The sequence below is a fragment of the Rhamphochromis sp. 'chilingali' genome, assembly GCF_963969265.1.
Source record: "Rhamphochromis sp. 'chilingali' genome assembly, chromosome: 7".
In the NCBI taxonomy this organism is placed as follows: domain Eukaryota; kingdom Metazoa; phylum Chordata; class Actinopteri; order Cichliformes; family Cichlidae; genus Rhamphochromis; species Rhamphochromis sp. 'chilingali'.
The window spans coordinates 12,863,386-12,881,922 of NC_137934.1; the positions used below are offsets into that span (position 1 = coordinate 12,863,386).

An 18,537-nucleotide genomic window follows, 5' to 3' on the forward strand; every position below is an offset into this window, starting at 1 on the left:
TAATGAGGTAGACACAACAGCGCAGAAAGCACCTGAGGGAGCTGATGAGGGAACAGTTGAGATTAAAACAAATGCATGTGTACCGATAACTACTGAGGTAAAACCTGATGACGAGGAAGCTGCTGAAGAAAAAGAAAATGAGGAGAATACAGTTCATAATGAAACTAACCAGAAACCTCTGGAACAGAATGTTACTAATACAGAAAATTCGTCTCCTCTTCTCGACAAGAAGGAATCTGCAACGGGATTAGAGCCGGCTGCAACTGTTCCAGAGGAAATGCCAAAAGAAGAAATAGATATACAGAACAAGATAAAAGCAGGAACAAAGAATGAGCCAGCTGAGGAGAGCATTATTGAAACAGCATGCTGTTTGTCAGAGAAGTCACAGGAGAAAGGAAAGACTGTGGTCGAAGAAGAGTGCACACCCGAAGCCACGGTGTTAAAATCAGATAATAAATCTGACAATGCAACGGTTATCTCTGTTCCACCACCCCCTGACTTCGAAGAGCCACAAATGGTCAATGAGGTGCCAGTGCAAAGTGTAGACAGCGCGTTATCCTCAGCTGTTACCAGTAAGACAAATGTCAGCGATCAAGCCAGTGAGGGGAACCTTTTCCAAGATGAGTCAGAGATGGGCTCACAAAAGACAAAGAGTATTGCTGAAAATCAACACGAAGCAGAGGAAGATACATCAGCTGTGACAGGCGGCGATGAGCAATTGTCAATCAAAGAGAAGAACGAAGCAGAATGTGACAAAAAAGACGATGAGTCACAACCTGTTGCTGGCAACATGCAGACAACTATTTCAGTATCAGAGGCAAACGCAGTGTGCGACAAAGAAGGCACTGCAGAGTTTGATGTAGGCGAGGATGCAATATCAAAGAAGGATGAAGTATCAGAGACAGCTTTTGAAAATGGAGGTGTGCCTCTATCAGTATCTTCAGCTCCTGTCACAGAACCTGAAATCCCAGTTTCTGTAGTAAGTGAGCAGGACAGCAACCCGAAGGAGGAAAACACTAACGTGGAGGAGGAAAAGGAGCCCCTTGAAAAACTCAATGATGAAGCCGAACTTTCTGAGGTGACCATAGTATTTAGCAGATGTAGAGGTAGATTAGAAAAAATGATCTTTCAGAACTGCTTGACCATTGCAAAAACAAAAAAACTTAAATAACTTAAATACAAAACAAGAATTTACAGTTGGAGGAAATGAAAAATTGTTCATTCCAGATGGGTTTTACTAGAGGTTGAATGAAGTATTGGTAGAACAATATATCCTACTGCTTCACCTTGCAATAAAATTATTGATAATCTTGGACCAACTATTAATATTTCTTTAAAAACATGCTGCTACACTAAATAGATTCCTCCTCAGCTAATTTGATGTATCAGAGTTGCTTTTAATGACTTCTTGTTGTGCCAAATGAATGACAGATAGTGAAAGCAATATTACTCACATGTTAAAATAGAAGAAGCACAAATGAGGGAAATACAGTAGTAGACACTTCCAAAGAGCTAGTTAAATGAGCTGACATGTTATTACACACACATTGAAACACAATGAGTCATTACATTACAATACCATGATTATCTACTTCAAGTACACAAAGATATTAATTATAATAAAAATGCTCACTTAATTTTGTGCCAAATTAAACAATGTATGTCTAAATTGTTAAATATACAGTTTAATGTTTGGGTTACTCATTAAGCATATGACATTCCTGAAAAGTGGAATAGTAAGAGCTGGATAATAGTTCAAGGTTTTGCTCTCATATGGTCATTGTCGAAAATACCCCACACTAGTCATTCCTATTAACTCCTGAAATATATTTTAAATCTTCATTTTTCATTCCTGTCATTCCTAAATTCATATGAACTTGCATGTTTAAAACAACTGTCTTCGTAATTGTCAGAAATTAAGCATATATACTGAAAAAGTTTGTTTTTTTTATTCATCAGGTGAAAACAGTGGAGACCTTGAAAGAGCCTGGAATTAAAGAAGCAGCTGTCAAGGAAGGCAGCCCAACCAGCCCATCAGACCTAGCAAAGCTAGAAAGCACTGTCCTGCCCATCCTTGAGGCCCAGGCAACCACACAAGAAGAGGAGAAAAAAACAGACACTCTAAAGGCCAGGCGTAAATTAGAAGTGCTTCCTCTCTCACCTGACTCTCCTAGCTCAGAAGAGGACAGAGTGGTTTCTGATAAGAACGGCAATGGTACCACAAAGAAAAAGCTCCTTGTGCCCATGGATGTCAAGGCAGATTCCCTGGACGATAGCAGTGAAAGCTTTGGAAAAGAAAGCCCTATGTCAGGAGATGATGAAGAATTTATCCGAAAACAGATAATGGAAATGAGTGAGAATGAAGATGCTTCACAATCTGATGAGGAAAACCTAGTTCGGCGAAAGATCAGAGAGGACGAGAAGAAACAAAAGGAACAAAAGAAAACAGAAACTGTAGAGAAGGGCACGACAGGGAAAGTCAGACGGCTTACCAAGAAAAGCACCATAAGCCCAGATGATGAAGATAAGGAATTTGGTACTTTAGTGGATAAACCTGATATAAACAAAGATATGGAAGCAGAAACAAAAGAAGGGAAGCAACAAAGTGGTACTGCAGTTCGCAAATTCCAAACTATGGAGCTGAATACAACTAGCAGCCCTGTGTCTATACCCAATGATGATGGAGAGCCTGAAATGGAAAGCCTGACAGATTCTCCAGATGATCGGTCTAGAGGTGAGGGGTCTTCCAGTCTACATGCGTCCAGCTTCACTCCTGGAACTTCCCCAACATCCCTCTCATCACTGGATGAAGACAGTGATAGCAGTAGTCCGAGCCATATCCGCAGTGGTGAAGGTAAACAGCACAGGAAAGCCAAACACAGACAACCTGGTCAAATGCTGCCAACTATCGAAGACTCTTCTGAGGAAGAAGAGTTACGGGAAGAGGAGGAGCTGCTCAGGGAGCAAGAAAAACAGAAGGGCTCAGGGAAAAAATCCAAAAAAGATAAAGATGAGATTCGAGCCCAGAGGAGGCGAGAGCATCAAAAGACACCGCCAAGCAACCTTTCCCCTATTGAAGATGCCTCACCAACTGAAGAGCAGAGGCAGGAAGCTGAAATGGAGGAGATTAGACGATCATCTTGCTCAGACTTTTCACCCAGTATTGAATCAGATCCTGAAGGATTGGAAATCCATGCTGCAAAGATTGCGGCAGTCCAGAAAACCTATCAGCTGCCCATGTCTGTATCTCTTCACTCCCCAACAGATGATCAAAATATTGATAAACCACAGAAAAAACCTCTCAGATCTGCTGATGAAGCCTATGAGGAGATAATGCTGAGGGCCAAGTCTCCAACAGCTGACAAAGGTGAAATTCAGCCAGAAAAAGAGTCCCTATATGGAGGCATGCTCATCGAAGATTATGCATATGCATCTCTTATTGACAATTCGACAGCTGATCTCGAGGACACAGAGAAGATTACTGTTCCCACTCAGCCCAAAAAGCTGCGATCGCCAGATGAAGTTTATGAAGACATGATAAAGAAAAGAAAGGAATTCATGCAGCTGGAGCAGGAATACCAAAATATGCAGGCAAAAAAGGAAAGCACTAACCCAGAAATTGTGCTACAACCTGCTGATATTACTGTTTCCAAAAGCAGTACAATAACATTAGACATGGATGGGAAGCCATTGTTGGATGCTGAAACTGCCTATGAAGAGCTAATGAAAAGAGTCCTGACTCCTGGAACAAGTCCAACTCAGCATGAGCCAAAAGTAGAAGCCACTGCATCTAGAAAGGCACTCCACCCTATTCCAGACTTAAAAGTAACGCAGTGCTCTTCAGGAGAGTTATCTTCTGATGATGAAATTATACCTAAAAAGGAAGTGGAGAAAAATCCTGTATCAGATGTCTCATCAGCAATGGAAACTGAGCCTGTGAAAGAAACGTTTCCATCACCCACATCAGATCAGCAACCTGAAACCACAATCAAAGCAACCCAAGGTGATATTGTGGACTTGACTAGTGCATCTACAAAAACATCAGCTCCTGTGATTGCCAGTGTATCACCCTTGCCTACAGTCCCCCAGTATACACCTGGTATACCAAGTGTAGTATCAACTGCCCCACCTGTGCCCCCGAAGCCAACTGTCCTGCGTAGGGCTAATTCTCAGGAAAAAACAGAAGAACCTGTTGCACCGCCGCTCCCTCCTCCTACTCCTCCAAAACCTACTGTGTTTCCCAGGAAAGCTCCAGTTCCACTTCCACCTCAGGCTTCAGCAGCTCCAGTAAGGCAAGAGACAGTGACTATGACTACAGCTCAAGCATCACCTACAAGACAAGTAGTTACTTCAACATACAAACCTCATGTTCCCCCTCCTGTACCCCCAAAGCCATCCATCCCCGTTGGAATTGGGGATAGCCACAAACCAGGACATGGTGTTAAACCACCAATTGCACCAAAGCCTGGCTCACAGCCTTCATCACCTGCCCATGCCCCACATCCACAAAGACCCTCTGTACTTCCCACAGGTCCTAGTGACATAGCCCTTAATCTAAGCCCCACTTCTGAAAGCAAAATGTTTCAACCATCACCAAAGTCTCCTTCTTCTCCAAGATATGCCAGCAATCTTCGTGACACATATGTGGTCATCACTCTGCCATCTCAGCCTAGCTCTCCTGTAGATAGTGTTACCACTCATGCTCCCTCTAGCCCTGGTCCAGCATCTCCTTCATGGCAAGCTCAGCCTGAGACATACCACCATCAGCAGCCTCAACCTCAACCATATTCACAGCAGCAGCAGCAGCAACAAACACCTCCTCAAACAACCAGGGTGCCTCTGGCATATACACGAGTCACAGAATCCATTGAAAGTCAAGAAATTTGTGGGCCTGAAAAACATGTATCTAGCTCTTGTCATATAATTGAGGCTATATCAGCCTCAGCACAGCCACCTGTGGTGATGCCCAACCTCATCTCTCAAGTGGTTACCACAGAAGTCCAAAGGACCACTGTCTCTGTTGTTCATGAAAGGACACCACCACCAGTGCCAGCTCCAAGGGCAAATGGTCTCCCAATATCAATGCAGAAGCCTATGCCCCAGTTGCCAGCACAGAATGGACAGGCTATTCAACCTTCTGAGGTGGTAGATCTTAGGACTATGAAAGTGGATCCAGAATCAACCACACGTGGTGTGGATCTGTCTGCTGGTCCAGACTCAAGACATCAGTCCCTTACGACTGATGTCAGTCGTCACAGCAGTGCAGTGCAGTCCCCTGTGGTCAACCTCAGTGCTGAATCATCTACAGTTTCTATAGTAACTGATAGCATTACCATCGTGACCTGTGCTGCCACAATCCAGCGACGCGACAACTTGGACACCTCTTTGACCTCTTCAGTACCCCTTCAGCTAACAAAAAACAAATCATTTGAACCCGTTTCTCAAATTATTTATCGACCAATTGATTCTCAGCCGTCTACTCATGCTACTGCTGAGATCCCTATTAATCTCTCAGTTGGATCTAGTACGAGTGGAGGAACACTCCAGGCCACCCCTGTAACAATTGCACCCGCTTCTGTTGCAAGTTGTATTGCTAATGGATTAACTAATGGCACAACCACAGTGTCAGGAGCTGTTGACCTTAGCACAAATAAACCATTCAACACTGTGGTTTCAGTGGATACTGCGTCTACCGAAGTGGTTACAGCTGTAATCACAGACGATGGCAAACCAGTGGATCTGACTGCAGGGAAAAGAGCTGTATGTTGTGATGTTGTGTACAAGCTTCCATTTGCAGGAAGTTGTGCAACTCACCAACCTACCACACCCTTGCCTGAAGATCGCTTTGGATATCGTGACGACCACTATCAGTATGACAGGTCGCCTTATGGCATGAGAGGGTTTGGTGGAATTAAACCTTCTATGTCAGATACTAACCTAGCAGAGGCTGGTCTCTTCATTTACAAGAGTAAAAACAGCTATAATTTCAGTGGCACAACTGAAGGTGCAGTAGATCTTACCTCAGCAAAGATTTCTGATGCAGGTCAGTGCAGTGACATTGCAGACCTGTCACTTAAATGTCACTTTGAACTGCTTCCACTTATTCATGGCTAATGTGGAAATAATGGCTACTTTTTGTTTTTATTTTGTTTTGCATGGACATTTTTTCTTTTCTTTTTTTTAATCATTTTTTTTGTTTTACCATTATATTTTTTGCATGTACCTGCATGCTGTTACTTTGTTGAACCTCATTGGAGTTTTTTTTGGTCTTCCACCTTTTTTCATTATTTGAACAAGGCATGGCTTGCTGCAACAATTAATAATTCTGTAATACTGGGACTGAAATGATATCTTTGACTTTTGACAGGTGAAGCTGTTGACTACTCCAAGAAAGGAACTTACGCTGGAATGACAATTCCTCCCTATTCTCAAGATAGAGTCACAAGTGCTGTTGGCACACTCTTTGGTACAAGCAGTGTTTTGAGATCATCAAATGGAGTGGTTTATTCCTCTGTTGCAGCCCCAGTCCCATCTACATATGCCATTACCACCCAGCCAGGGTCCATATTTAGTACAGCATACAACACCTTGTCAGGTATGCATACCAGCGACACCATGCCTTCTCTTTCCAACCTCCAGAACCTACCACTTACTCGATCCCACAGTTTTCTATCCACCATCTCTACTACTGCAGCAGAAGAACAAGCAGATGCTCCACTCAATCTAGAGATATCTAGAGGAGGCACTACTGCTGGTGATTCTGCAACTACTGCAGCAACTTCTTTATCTCTTGACACCTATACTGATGCATCTCTGGAGGCTATAGCTGCTTCACTGGAAGCGCTTTCTTCACCCATGGTTCCTGGAGACAGCCAGTATCAGGCAGAGCGCGAGAGACTAGAAATGGAAAAACTCAAGCAACAGCGCCTGGCTGAGGAATTAGAATGGGAACGGCAGGAAATTCAGCGGTTCCGAGAACACGAACAACTCATGGTGCAAAAGGAACTGGAGGAGCTGCAGGCCATGAAACAGCAGATACTTGCCCAGCAAGAAGAGGAAAGACAGGCTCACCTTATAATGCAGAAAGAAACTTACGCTCAGCAGCAGCAGCAGCTTGAGCAGATTCAGAGACTCCAAGAGCAGCTCCGTCTGCAACTGGAAGAGCAAAAGCTTCGTCAGATGTACCCAGGTGGGGACATACAAGAGGCAGTTGTCTTAGGACCTGATGGCACTGTACTGGCCCGAAAGATCACAGATAGTGGGTGCCAGACAGATGAAGAGGATGAAGCAGTCAGCAAAGCTTACACAGCAGGTAGAAAAAAGAGAACTGCTAAAAAGAGCGTTGACAGTTGTGTGCAGACTGATGATGAGGATCAAGATGAATGGGAGGCTCAGAACAGAAGCAGACAAAGCCGTCCACGTACTGCCAGAGGTGATAGGGGTGGGCAGTCTGAGATGTCTCTTCAAGCCCACACTGAGATTTCTATACAAACTGATACAGATGGGAACATTAGAATGGATACCAGAATGGAGCTTTCAGATTCTGAAAGGACCTCACCAAAGAAACGACCTACCCCCTTAGAAATAGGGCAGTCTGCTAACCTCAAAGCTGATTCTTCTACTCTTCAGGCCCCTCCTAAATCCCCCAAAGTGCTCTATTCCCCTGTATCCCCTTGTATCTCACCAAGCAAATCCCTTGAGTTTGTGTCTTATGATAAATCCCTTGGTGATACAAGCCCACAAAACCTAAGAGGAAGTCCTGATCCATCAAAAGCCTCTCCAGCAAGTCCCAGAGGACAGAAATCCATGCAGAGATCTATGTCTGATCCTAAGCCCATGAGTCCAACAGGAGAAGAAAGAGCAACATCTGGAACCCAGTATGGTGAAGGCTATACTGTAAGTACTACCATCGTAATTGACATAAATCCAGGAAGCAAAACCACAAGCCAAAAATATGAATTTATTTTAACTTTCAGATGGTGTGATCTGTGTTTAAACTTTTCTTTTGGTTGATTAAGTTTGACATTTCTGGAGAGTTATCTTCAGCTTAATCCCATTTCTAGGTAAAATATCATGGAGTATTGTAGTCAGTTTTCTGCCTGGGCAATTCACCACTGAGAATCTCATACATACATAAACAGTTGGAAATAAGCTGAGGTTGCAGGAAACACTAAGCTGTCAGAGATCCATCAAGGGTTTGTGAATAAATTATTTCTTGTGCAACAGTAGTGTGGAATATTTATGGGCAGAAATACATATGTTACTGTTACCTAGAAAAAAGATAATCAACAATTTGTCTTTCAATCACTCTACTACAATACATCCTTATAGAGGAAGACTATCAAACAACTTAAATTTATACAGTTTGCTCTGTTTTAATTACTCATAAAATGCAGCAGTTATCACTAATTAATTTATCTGAGTAACATATTGTTTATGAAGCTGAAGGCTCCTTAAACAATTATTTTGGGAACTAAACTACTTTTACAACACTTTTTTTCCTACAGGGCATAGGCTCAGGTGGTACACCAACAGGGACTCAAAAGAAGGTGAAGAGGACTCTCCCAAATCCTCCATCAGAGGATGAGTCAACAACCACTGGACAGACAGCATATAGCACTGGCTCAGCCCGTCGAAGAATGTGCCGTAATTCCAACATGGCACGCGCCAAGATCCTACAAGACATTGATCGAGAGCTAGATCTGGTGGAGCGCGAGTCTTCCAAGCTCCGCAAAAGACAAGCAGAATTAGATGAGGAGGAGAAAGAGATAGATGCAAAGCTAAGATACTTGGAGATGGGCATTAATCGTAGAAAGGACGCACTGCTTAAAGAAAGAGAGAAGAGGGAAAGGGCCTACTTGCAGAGTGTTGCAGAGGACAGAGACTACATGTCAGACAGTGAGGTTAGCAACATCCGAGAGACTAGAGGAGGTGGTGAGGATGAGGAGATTGAAAGTCATGGTCTTGAACGTCCCAGGACAGCTCCTCAGTCAGAATTGGATGACTTTGTCCCACCGCAAACCAAGCACGAGTATGGAAAATACTCTCAATACCAATACGCTCAAAGTCAATTTCAGCAGTCTCTCTACCAGACACCTCAGTCCTACCAGTCTCATTCAATCTACTCCTCTGTCCCTTCGCTCACTACCTCCCAGCAGCAGAGTTACCACCAAATGCTTTTGTTGCAGCAGAAAGCTGCGAGACAAGCAGCCCTACTCTCAGAGCTCGATGCAACGAAATATGATGTCATTAGCCGTCAGCCTGATCCCACTTCATCAGCTTACCTTGGTGTTAAGTATGACAAATATGGGAATCATCTTGATCTCAGAGCCTTAGAAGTGGGAAGTATAGCAGGTAGCCCAATGTCAGCTGTCTCTGATTCCTACTACACAGATGTAGATCACCACACACCTCGGAGTTACATGCTGCTGGAAGATGCTGCAGAACTAGCTAAAGGCTCCACAGGTCTGTCCTCATCTTATAGTCTGGCTGAGAGGGAGCTGGCAAAGGCAGAGAAACTGCTTCGTAGGAGTGCTGCTGATCTGGGGTCTACTGACTATTTGGGATCCACGTCCAGACTTCATACCTTTGGAAAGACCCCTGACGAAGAGGATACCATGGAGGAACCCTATGAACTGAAACTTTTAAAGCAGCAGCTTAAGCAAGAGTTTAGGAGAAGTACAGGTGGGACTGAAAACTTAGAACAATTGACAGGTCTCTCACAGCACTACTATACACCAAGCTCTAGCATCTCTGGTTACTCTCAGAGACACTATCCAAAGTCAGAAAAGTATAGCATCAGTCGACTTACTCTTGAGAAGCAGGCAGCTAAACAACTCCCAGCATCTATGTTGTACCAAAAACATAAGACACCACTACTAGATCCTAAAATCTCCTCCAAGTATTCCTCTATTACAGACAGTAGAGGTTTAGAGACTGACTATACTAGCTATTTGGGGTCCACCAGTGCATCCCCAAGATCCAGCCGTCTCTTGCAAGATGAGATTACCTTTGGTCTTCGGAAGAATATTGCAGAGCAGCAAAAGTATTTAGGATCCACCCTGGGTGCTAACTTGGCTGGGTCACTTAACTTGAGTCAGAGCTTGGGTTTGGATTCTGCCTATCCTAGTGGTAGTCGTTCAAGACCATCCTCCAGGCCCACATCTTGCTATGGCCTGGACTTGTCTATCAAAAGAGACCCATCAAGCTCTTCACTCAGGCTGAAAGGAGATGGTGAAGCATCTGGAGACGGCCCAAATTATCAAACCCCATCTGGTCGCACCAAACCTACTAGCCTTCCCATTGTCCAAAGTGGGCGCGGCAGAATACCCATAGTGGCCCAGAATTCAGAAGAAGAGAGTCCACTGAGCCCTGTTGGGCAGCCTATGGGTATGGCCCGTGCATCAGCGGGACCTCTGCCTCCCATCTCAGCCGATTCAAGGGACCAATTTGGTTCTTGCCTTTCATTGCAAGACTCCCAGCAGCAGCAACATATCAGGGAAGAGCCAACAAGGGGTAGGAGTTATGTGCTGCTGGATGATCTTCAGGGCACCATGTCAGATAGCGAAGGTAAAAAACAGACTTGTTACACTGCCACTTCATTCCTAATTAGCGTTTCATCATTAACACTTTTTGGTTATGGTTTGTCTTGCATGAATTTATTACTAAAGTGGGTAAAATATAGCTTGTGTTTCTTCATTCAGACTCAGCATGTCTTTTGAGGTGTTTTTGTTTTTCCTTTGCATTCTGTTGAATGTGTCTTCTTATTCCTTTCTAGTGCAAGTACATTTAATATTGAGTTCCTTTGTGCATGCAAATCATTTGTAAACTTTTCTGTTTCCTATAGACTTGAATGTATCTTTATGTATACACTGTTTTCTATTTTCTGTTCTATTCTCATCCCAATTATTGTGTAACATCTTCCTATATGAGTTCACTGCACTGTACAGTCAGACATCCTGTTTCAGATACATGAAAGGCGTCCCCCAAGAAATACAACTTTAAAACTCAACATGATGTCACACGTAGCTGTTGAAATGCTTGAAGTATTTTAAATCCTTCTAATTAAGCATTTAGACGACAGTAGTATATTGATCCTTTAAAATAGATCACATAGAGAAAATGTTTTCACTGTAAATGATGCAATGAAAAAAGTGCCTTTGCCACTCAAAAAGTTAGAGTTCTGTCAGTTTCAGTCAATTTCTCTTAAGCATAATAGTGTCCTGTCTGCATTTTCATAGACAGTAATATACAAATATATATTTTTGGATTATTGATGTGCAATGTGAATACAGGATATTTACTTAGTTATTCCATGATTGCATTTAACTTTCTACTAGTACCCAGTAAGACTAAACTATAGGAAGATTTAAAATGTTTTTTTTGTTTTGTTTTGTTTCATTTTGTTTGAAATGCATGATATTTCTTTGCAATACTTCTGTGTTAATAAATATAAAACTTTTACATGCATGTCTTGTCTTAAATATCTGCTTTTGTGCACTGTGATACATGAGTGATTTTATCCTGCATGAAATGCATGCATGCCTCCTTCATGTAAGAAGATCACCAAAAATCTGATCATTTGATTAACTTCTGTTAAGCAAACATAGTTCATTATTTTTGGTGCAGCTTCTATAGCTGAAAGCAAGTGAGCTGTCATACATATGAGGACAGTGTTTTTTTCCAAAACAGTGGTTCAAAAGCACTATTACAACAGGAAAGGGGAAAAAACATTATTGTTGCCAGCACTTGCTGTCGTGATAGCAGTGGTTCGCAATAAATCATGTGTTTCAAAAACGACTTCTATAAAGCAGCTCTAGAACTTCTAAACTTTAAGCTGAGGACAATGTATTACTAAAACAGGATGCAAAATGGGCTGTCATTAAGTGCAAACTACATTCATAGTAACATTTCCTATCTTTTTGTTTCATATGCTTAAAGATGCCATGTCTGAGTTGTCTTGAATGCAGTTTAATTATTTACCTATTGATTCATATGGATCCCAATATTTTATTTATACTTTATAATACATTAAACCCGTTTGCCTTGATTGCAGCCCTAAGTGATTCCCTGATGGCTTTGAACAGAGACGATGCAACCAATGGTAGAGTATTAGTTCAGTTCTCTACGCTAATATATTAACTTGCACCACAAATAAAATGCATATCAACAAAATGGTGTCTAAATGTTGGGGAGGTTTAAGACATTTCAAATTTGGTAATACAAACAATACTTATATTGGAAATTTAAAACAAATTTAAATGATTTTACATTTTTTACAGTTTTCATAAGATTCATCACACACTTGTTGGGGAGGAGACTCATTCACCTTCCTAACAACTGGAGAAAAATTATAGAAATATACCCAACATTTACATCTATCGACAAGTATGGCAAGATAGATTTAGTTTATGCTACTGTGTTGTACTAATAGTGCTTTAATCGTTCTCAATCTGCCTTATTTTCTGTGCATACATATGGAATTGTTTTGGTTTTTGGCATCATTTTCCTACTTTGCAAAAAGTGTAACAGATTAAACTTCTGTTTGGCTCATATTTTTTGCAACCTAACAACTAATATGTAGACGTTTTTTCAATGGCATGTAATCACCTTTAAATGACCTGATAACCATCCTCTGTAAGTGGATGGAAAAGTCCAGATTCTCAGATTGGTTTTGAAGCTGTGCTTGTTTTTATCCCTGAAGCCTACCACCTTAGACGGGAAGAGACAGATTGGTTTGACAAACCGAGAGATGGGTGGTCGGAGAACGGACAGGAGAAGAGACAGGTGAAAGAGGAAAAAACACATACACTGTAGTAAAGTTCTCAAAGTGTCATCTATGAAACACCAAGCTGCATGCATTCACATGGAATCATCTTGATATATATAAATATATATATAAATATGTTGCATGAATGGTGTATGGTTTTTGTATAGTAGCACAAGGCACTTAACGTCTTACCATTGTGTATGGGCCATAGGGAAAAGGTCCATACTACCCCTTCCCTCACCTCAGGGTCAAACTGCAGAGGGATCCTAAAGACCGCAGTGTCTCAGGTAAAGTAACACAGTTTACAGGAGCATCATGTTAATGGTAGAGTGACTGACTATACAGTCAGAAAGGCATGTATGTTCATGTGTTATTGACTGTTGTACAGTCAGTTAGGACTGCATCAAATATAATTAGGAATAAGAATGTTATAAAATAAACGAAATAAAAATATTTACAAAGGATAGACAACAAAATATGCATAACAAAATATAGACATTAATCTAGATCTTTTTGGGTTTACAGAGCATGACTAGTTAGCTTAATGCATATTACTTAATATTCAAGCCAAATCTCAGCAAACTAGCAGGTCACTTTGCTAGCCTATATGTTGCATCACACAACTCTTCCAGGCTCAAAGCAGCCCAGCATTTCATTTCCTGGCTTCCCTTTCGATTTGGCTCTCCTCCATGCTCATCAGTCATTGCCATGCTCAAAATGGCGTATCCCTCACACTCAGGATTATCTTATGCAATTAACAAGCAGCCCAGAAAGGAAGCGTTTTGTTTACTAGCGCCCAGTGCTGAACTGAGTCATTTTGCTGCAATGTTTTTGTTCTGGCTTCAATAACCATAAAAAATGGTTTCATGGTTCAAAATTAGTAAGGTTTCTGTTTTTGCGTAATTGAAAGCCTCTTTATGTAGGCTGAGAAAATCAATACAAGGGTAGTGGTTTAATCTAGTTAACAGTGTACTGTGTGTAGACAGTGTGCTGCCTACATATGACCTAAACTGCTGCTGGACACAGAAAATCTGCAAACAAAATGATGCACACATTTCTTTAAGACTGTGATTTAAATTAACATATCAATTTAAGCTATTAAGCTTTACCTGGAGTTTAGCTGGGTTTTCTCATCAGTTTTGGATTAAGCATCTAGTAATTTAAGTTTCAGAGACTGCATCAAAGTGTATATATTTCAGTCAAAAGTTTACAGCTAGCCAAAACCAGCAAGTATGCTATAATGAGCTTTAGCTTTAGCTATGGCTAGTTCTGGCTAGCTCCCTAGCTCCCACGATATCTAAACCCATAACTTTTAGCTACATTTTACCTGCTTATCTCTGAAAAATTATTGTATTTTTAGTAAATAACTTACATGTTTAATTTGATACAAAATATCAAATTACAGGCTTAATTCTATTTTGACCATAGATAGTATAAAAGATGGCCACAGCTACGTCACCTCTTGGTTTGTGAAGTCTCCTTAGGAGCCTCAAGATGAGGATTTTCGCCATGTTGGTCTCAAAACTTAGAGGTTTTGAGAAAGGGGCACGTCTGGCTGTGAAACTGCATGCTCATTGGGCGTTGACTCGTGAATCACAAGTAGTTAGCCAATGAGCTTATTTCTAATAATCCTCAGTTCTGGACCATGGTATGACAAGGGTTTAGAAAATGGACCTAATGCTTTATTAAATATGGTCTAAAACAGCGATCCCCAACTTTTTTGCACCACGGACCGGTTTGTGCCCGACAATATTTTCATGGACCGGCCTTTAAGGTGTCGCGGATAAATACAACAAAATAAAACTAGTACCGGTACCGAAAAAAGAAGATTTATTCATAACACACGTGAAAAGACCCAGGAAAACCGAGTTAACGAAAAAAAAAAAACGATAACAAAATAACACTAAAAACTGATAAAAACCCTGAAAATCATACATTTCACACCCGAGTCTCACTCTCACGGCCCGGTACCAAATGACTCACGTACCGGTCCGTGGCCCGGGGGTTGGGGACCGCTGGTCTAAAACAAGTGACTGAGACTCAAAACTGACTCAAACTCAAAAGCACTTTTCCCTTTTTTGAAACCATAGGCATTGCCCCCTTGTGGCCATTAAAAAGAATTCAGGTCATGTCTTTTATACAGTCTTTATTTTGTCTGACTCTGTAGTCAGTGTATTTGGCTTTCTACATAATAGTCACACTTTTATGTTATTTGACGAGGTTTTTTTTGTGTACAGTCATACAAAAGAAATCATATATTGAATTATAAATGTTGTAGACTGTGGGCTACTTCTACCATAAACACTCACCAGTCTTTCTTTTGGGGCATTAACAGGAAATGGTCTGGGTATCCGAGTGGTCGGAGGAAAAGAGGTCCCTGGTAGTAATGGAGACATTGGAGCATATGTTGCCAAAGTGTTACCTGGTGGAGCGGCAGAACAAACAGGAAAGATTCTTGAAGGTAAGCTCTTTCATCTAATTAAATCTCTTATTGTGAAAATTAAGTAGAGTAAATGGAGTGTAACTACAATGTGACTGATAACTCACTAGTCTTCTGCCATACAGTTAAGGGGTGCCATAAGGTATTGTGCGATACAAAATTAAGATACAAAATGTTTCAGTCTTCTCATATAAAATTCAACAAGCATGCCAAACAAACCTTTTCTTCACGCGTGTAATTTGGGTGCATTTACATCTTTGGTCGTTCGCAGCTGACAGACTGAAAGAATCGAACATGTAGTTGGAGTGAGAGAAACAGGGAGATTACAAAAATAGGTCTTCATTTGAATTTAGTTTTATCACCTGCAGGCGACGGGCCATGACTCACATTTGGTCATGAGAGATGAGAACCAAAAACAAGAAGCTTATGGGTGTTGAGTGTTTAAACCAGCAGTTATATTTGTATCATTTTATTATCATTTTTCACCTTTTGACTAATTGGAATGGAGATAGAACCTAATGGCTGTGTCATGATAGCAGAGTTATTTTCTTAACAAATCTATTGTATTATTTGATGACTGTTCTAAAATACCAATCATTATATTATAGTTCTTAACCCACAGATATGGCCTTTTTTTTAACAATAAATTGCTTGTTTTGTGTGTAACAGGAACACATTATATTGATTTTTACATAGGGGAGTATGAGATCAGTGAACTCCTAGTCATACTCACATGAAGGGTGTCACACAATCAGTAAAGCTTGAGGTTGGACAGTTTAGACGTGTATAATCCATCTGCCTGTACTCTGAGGATGTGTTTATGTGCACTTGAGCATGACCACTTGCTGCTCTTGTTTGCCTCTCCTCCTGTTTCCTTTTTATTGTAGTACATGGCTGCTTTACTTTGCTTTAACGCTCTCCACTTTTTTGTAAGCACGCTATAAAGGGTTCCAGAGAGAACAGTGCCATGAAAAGATAGAAATATGATACTGAAAGTTGTTCTTTAAGTCAAAGGCCAGAGGATTCAACAACATCCTACAGAGCAATTGTGTCATGCATTTTATTCTAACACAGAGAAAAAACTAAAACTGTTAGCGGCTGCTGTAGTCCAAGAGTCAAGGTACATCTGTGGTGCCGTTAGCCAGACACCTCAACCATAATAACACCCGTAACCCTGTCATCAACACCGAGCAGAATGGCTGCAAATTACTTCGGTTCTGCCAGTGGGAACACGATGCCTCACTCTGTCTGGTGCGAATATGGAGAAACGTTGTCAGATTCAACAGGGGTAGAGGCTCTGTGTCTCAGAAGGAGTGTGTGTGTATGAATGGGTGCTTGTTTGATCGCTGGAATTCAACCTCCAAAAGCTACTATATACAGTTCAAGGGTGTTGATGAATAATACCAGAGTGGGAATACAGTGTACTCTAGCTTTCCTGTCACATATGCACGCAGCTCGAGAGTACCGTCGAAAACAGAGGACCTTCCTGATGAGCTGTTTCAATCCGTGTAAGTCCTGCCAGCGTGCAGGGTGTGTTTTGGAGCATGCGGTGGGTTTGCTGTGCTGAGTGGAATATCACTGCGCTATTTTATATATAGAAATGATCAGCCTGTCCTGGGAAACATCTGTCACTGCTAAAGCAGGTTGGAGAAAAGTGTATTTGATTGTAAATGATATATTTTTAAGATTAAACAGACCCTTTTACTCTGCTTGCTCTTAACTAATAACTAATGACTAAAATGAATGGACTGATTTTTTTAATCATTTGATTGTTTTATGAGATAGGTTTTGATTCCTTTTTTTATTTAGAGGGATGTGTCTGTACAGCACTGGATGTGGGAAAATACAGGATCAATATTGATTGCTCTTCTGGGTGTGCAAATCGTATATAGGAATGCAGGTCCTGGAGTGGAATGGTGTTCTTTTGACGGGGAAAACCTATGAAGAGGTACAAGGGCTCGTTGGACAGCCGTGTAATGAGGCAGAAGTGTGTGTCAGACTGTGAGTATAACCTGTGTCACTTGCAATCTTTCTCTTGTGCACTCTGTTCAACCCGCCATAATGTCATTCTTGTCTTTTCTTTTCTTTATATTTAAGATGGATCATTTTAACCTCTTCATGACTTTAATGTCTAATATTTAAAAGCTAGTCTTAATCACTAGCTTTGCTGTCCTGTTTTTTAATTAACTATTGTCACATCATTTTTTTCTCCATTTCTGTGATGTTTTTGTGGCTTTTCTGGTACCTTTTTTTTGTCTTTTTTCCTTGTCATTTAATTCCTTTAGTTTCACTTTTCAGAAATGTATGAAATGTAATTTTTCCAACAGGGATCTCAACATGTTGGCAGAGTCTGAGGGTTCCCAGCACCTAGATTTCCAGGAGCACAGCAAAGGTAAGTTGTTACCTAATTATTTTTATTATAATTTCAACTGGAACTGATTCCACTGATTCCTCCTCACTCCTGTTCCTCTGTCCTCAATTTTTCCCTATTAACTTTTGTCTCTTGTTATTTTCAGATGCTCTTCTCATATTCTTCTTCTTTTTATCTTCAGCTCTCTTTTTTCTCTCAAGTTGAGCCATGTTTTTTTTTTCTGTGGCCTAGTTCCTCAGTCTGTTACACAGAACAGTTCTGGAAACATGCGATTGTTTTCACAGAGCTGTCTCTATTGTGGCACTTTAATATTCACTTTTCTTTTCCATTGAATTTGACTTGGAAGTGAATTGGGTTAAGAGCCATAGTGATGATTCATTTGGTCCCTAGACAGATCATTGTCAAGATCCTTTGGTTTGTTATGTGCAGCGATGATGATCTGTACTCATAGTTAACTCATGTTAACTTTCTAGGTGACAGACCTCCCAGATCTCCAGGTGTTGATCCCAAGCAGCTAGCGGCCGAGCTGCAGAAAGTGTCACAGCAGCAGGCTCCACTGTCCACCTCCTCCTCCAGCCTGCCTGCCACCACTTCAGCAACCTCCAGCCCCGGTCAGCCAGGATCCCCCTCAGTCAGCAAGAAACGTCACAGCAGCAAGGCGAGTTTAGAGGCACGCTATCAATCACATTCTTTACGTTTTAGGCAGCCAAGCAAACAAAACATGTCAACCCCAGCCACAATCCACAGATACCGTAGAACATGCTATTCACACAGGCTTTTTTAGCTTACCCACAGTTGCTGCAAAGCTGCAAGCTGCTTTGCAACCAACCTTCGCCCCAGCTCCTCCTTTTCTCCTTTGCTGTTTCTGACTCTGTGTCACAACCTTTGATATTGATGCTTGCTCTACTCATGTAAATCCATGGAGATGGAAGTACATGGTCTTCTTTTGACTATAGC

The 18,537-nt window shown here is 41.3% G+C and overlaps 1 protein-coding gene across 3 annotated transcripts in view; it reads left to right on the forward strand.

Moving 5' to 3' along the window:
- Nucleotides 1-18,537, forward strand: part of pcloa (piccolo presynaptic cytomatrix protein a) — a 73,286-nt gene that overhangs the window by 39,240 nt on the left and 15,509 nt on the right. For all 3 annotated transcript variants that reach the window (XM_080886129.1, XM_080886131.1, XM_080886130.1), the window contains exons 5-14: nucleotides 1,960-6,043; nucleotides 6,368-7,896; nucleotides 8,508-10,569; nucleotides 12,056-12,103; nucleotides 12,704-12,786; nucleotides 12,981-13,056; nucleotides 15,105-15,230; nucleotides 17,102-17,210; nucleotides 17,537-17,601; nucleotides 18,054-18,238. In XM_080886129.1, coding sequence (XP_080742255.1) covers nucleotides 1,960-6,043; nucleotides 6,368-7,896; nucleotides 8,508-10,569; nucleotides 12,056-12,103; nucleotides 12,704-12,786; nucleotides 12,981-13,056; nucleotides 15,105-15,230; nucleotides 17,102-17,210; nucleotides 17,537-17,601; nucleotides 18,054-18,238 — 8,367 coding nt within the window. The remainder of the gene's footprint in view (nucleotides 1-1,959; nucleotides 6,044-6,367; nucleotides 7,897-8,507; nucleotides 10,570-12,055; nucleotides 12,104-12,703; nucleotides 12,787-12,980; nucleotides 13,057-15,104; nucleotides 15,231-17,101; nucleotides 17,211-17,536; nucleotides 17,602-18,053; nucleotides 18,239-18,537) is intronic.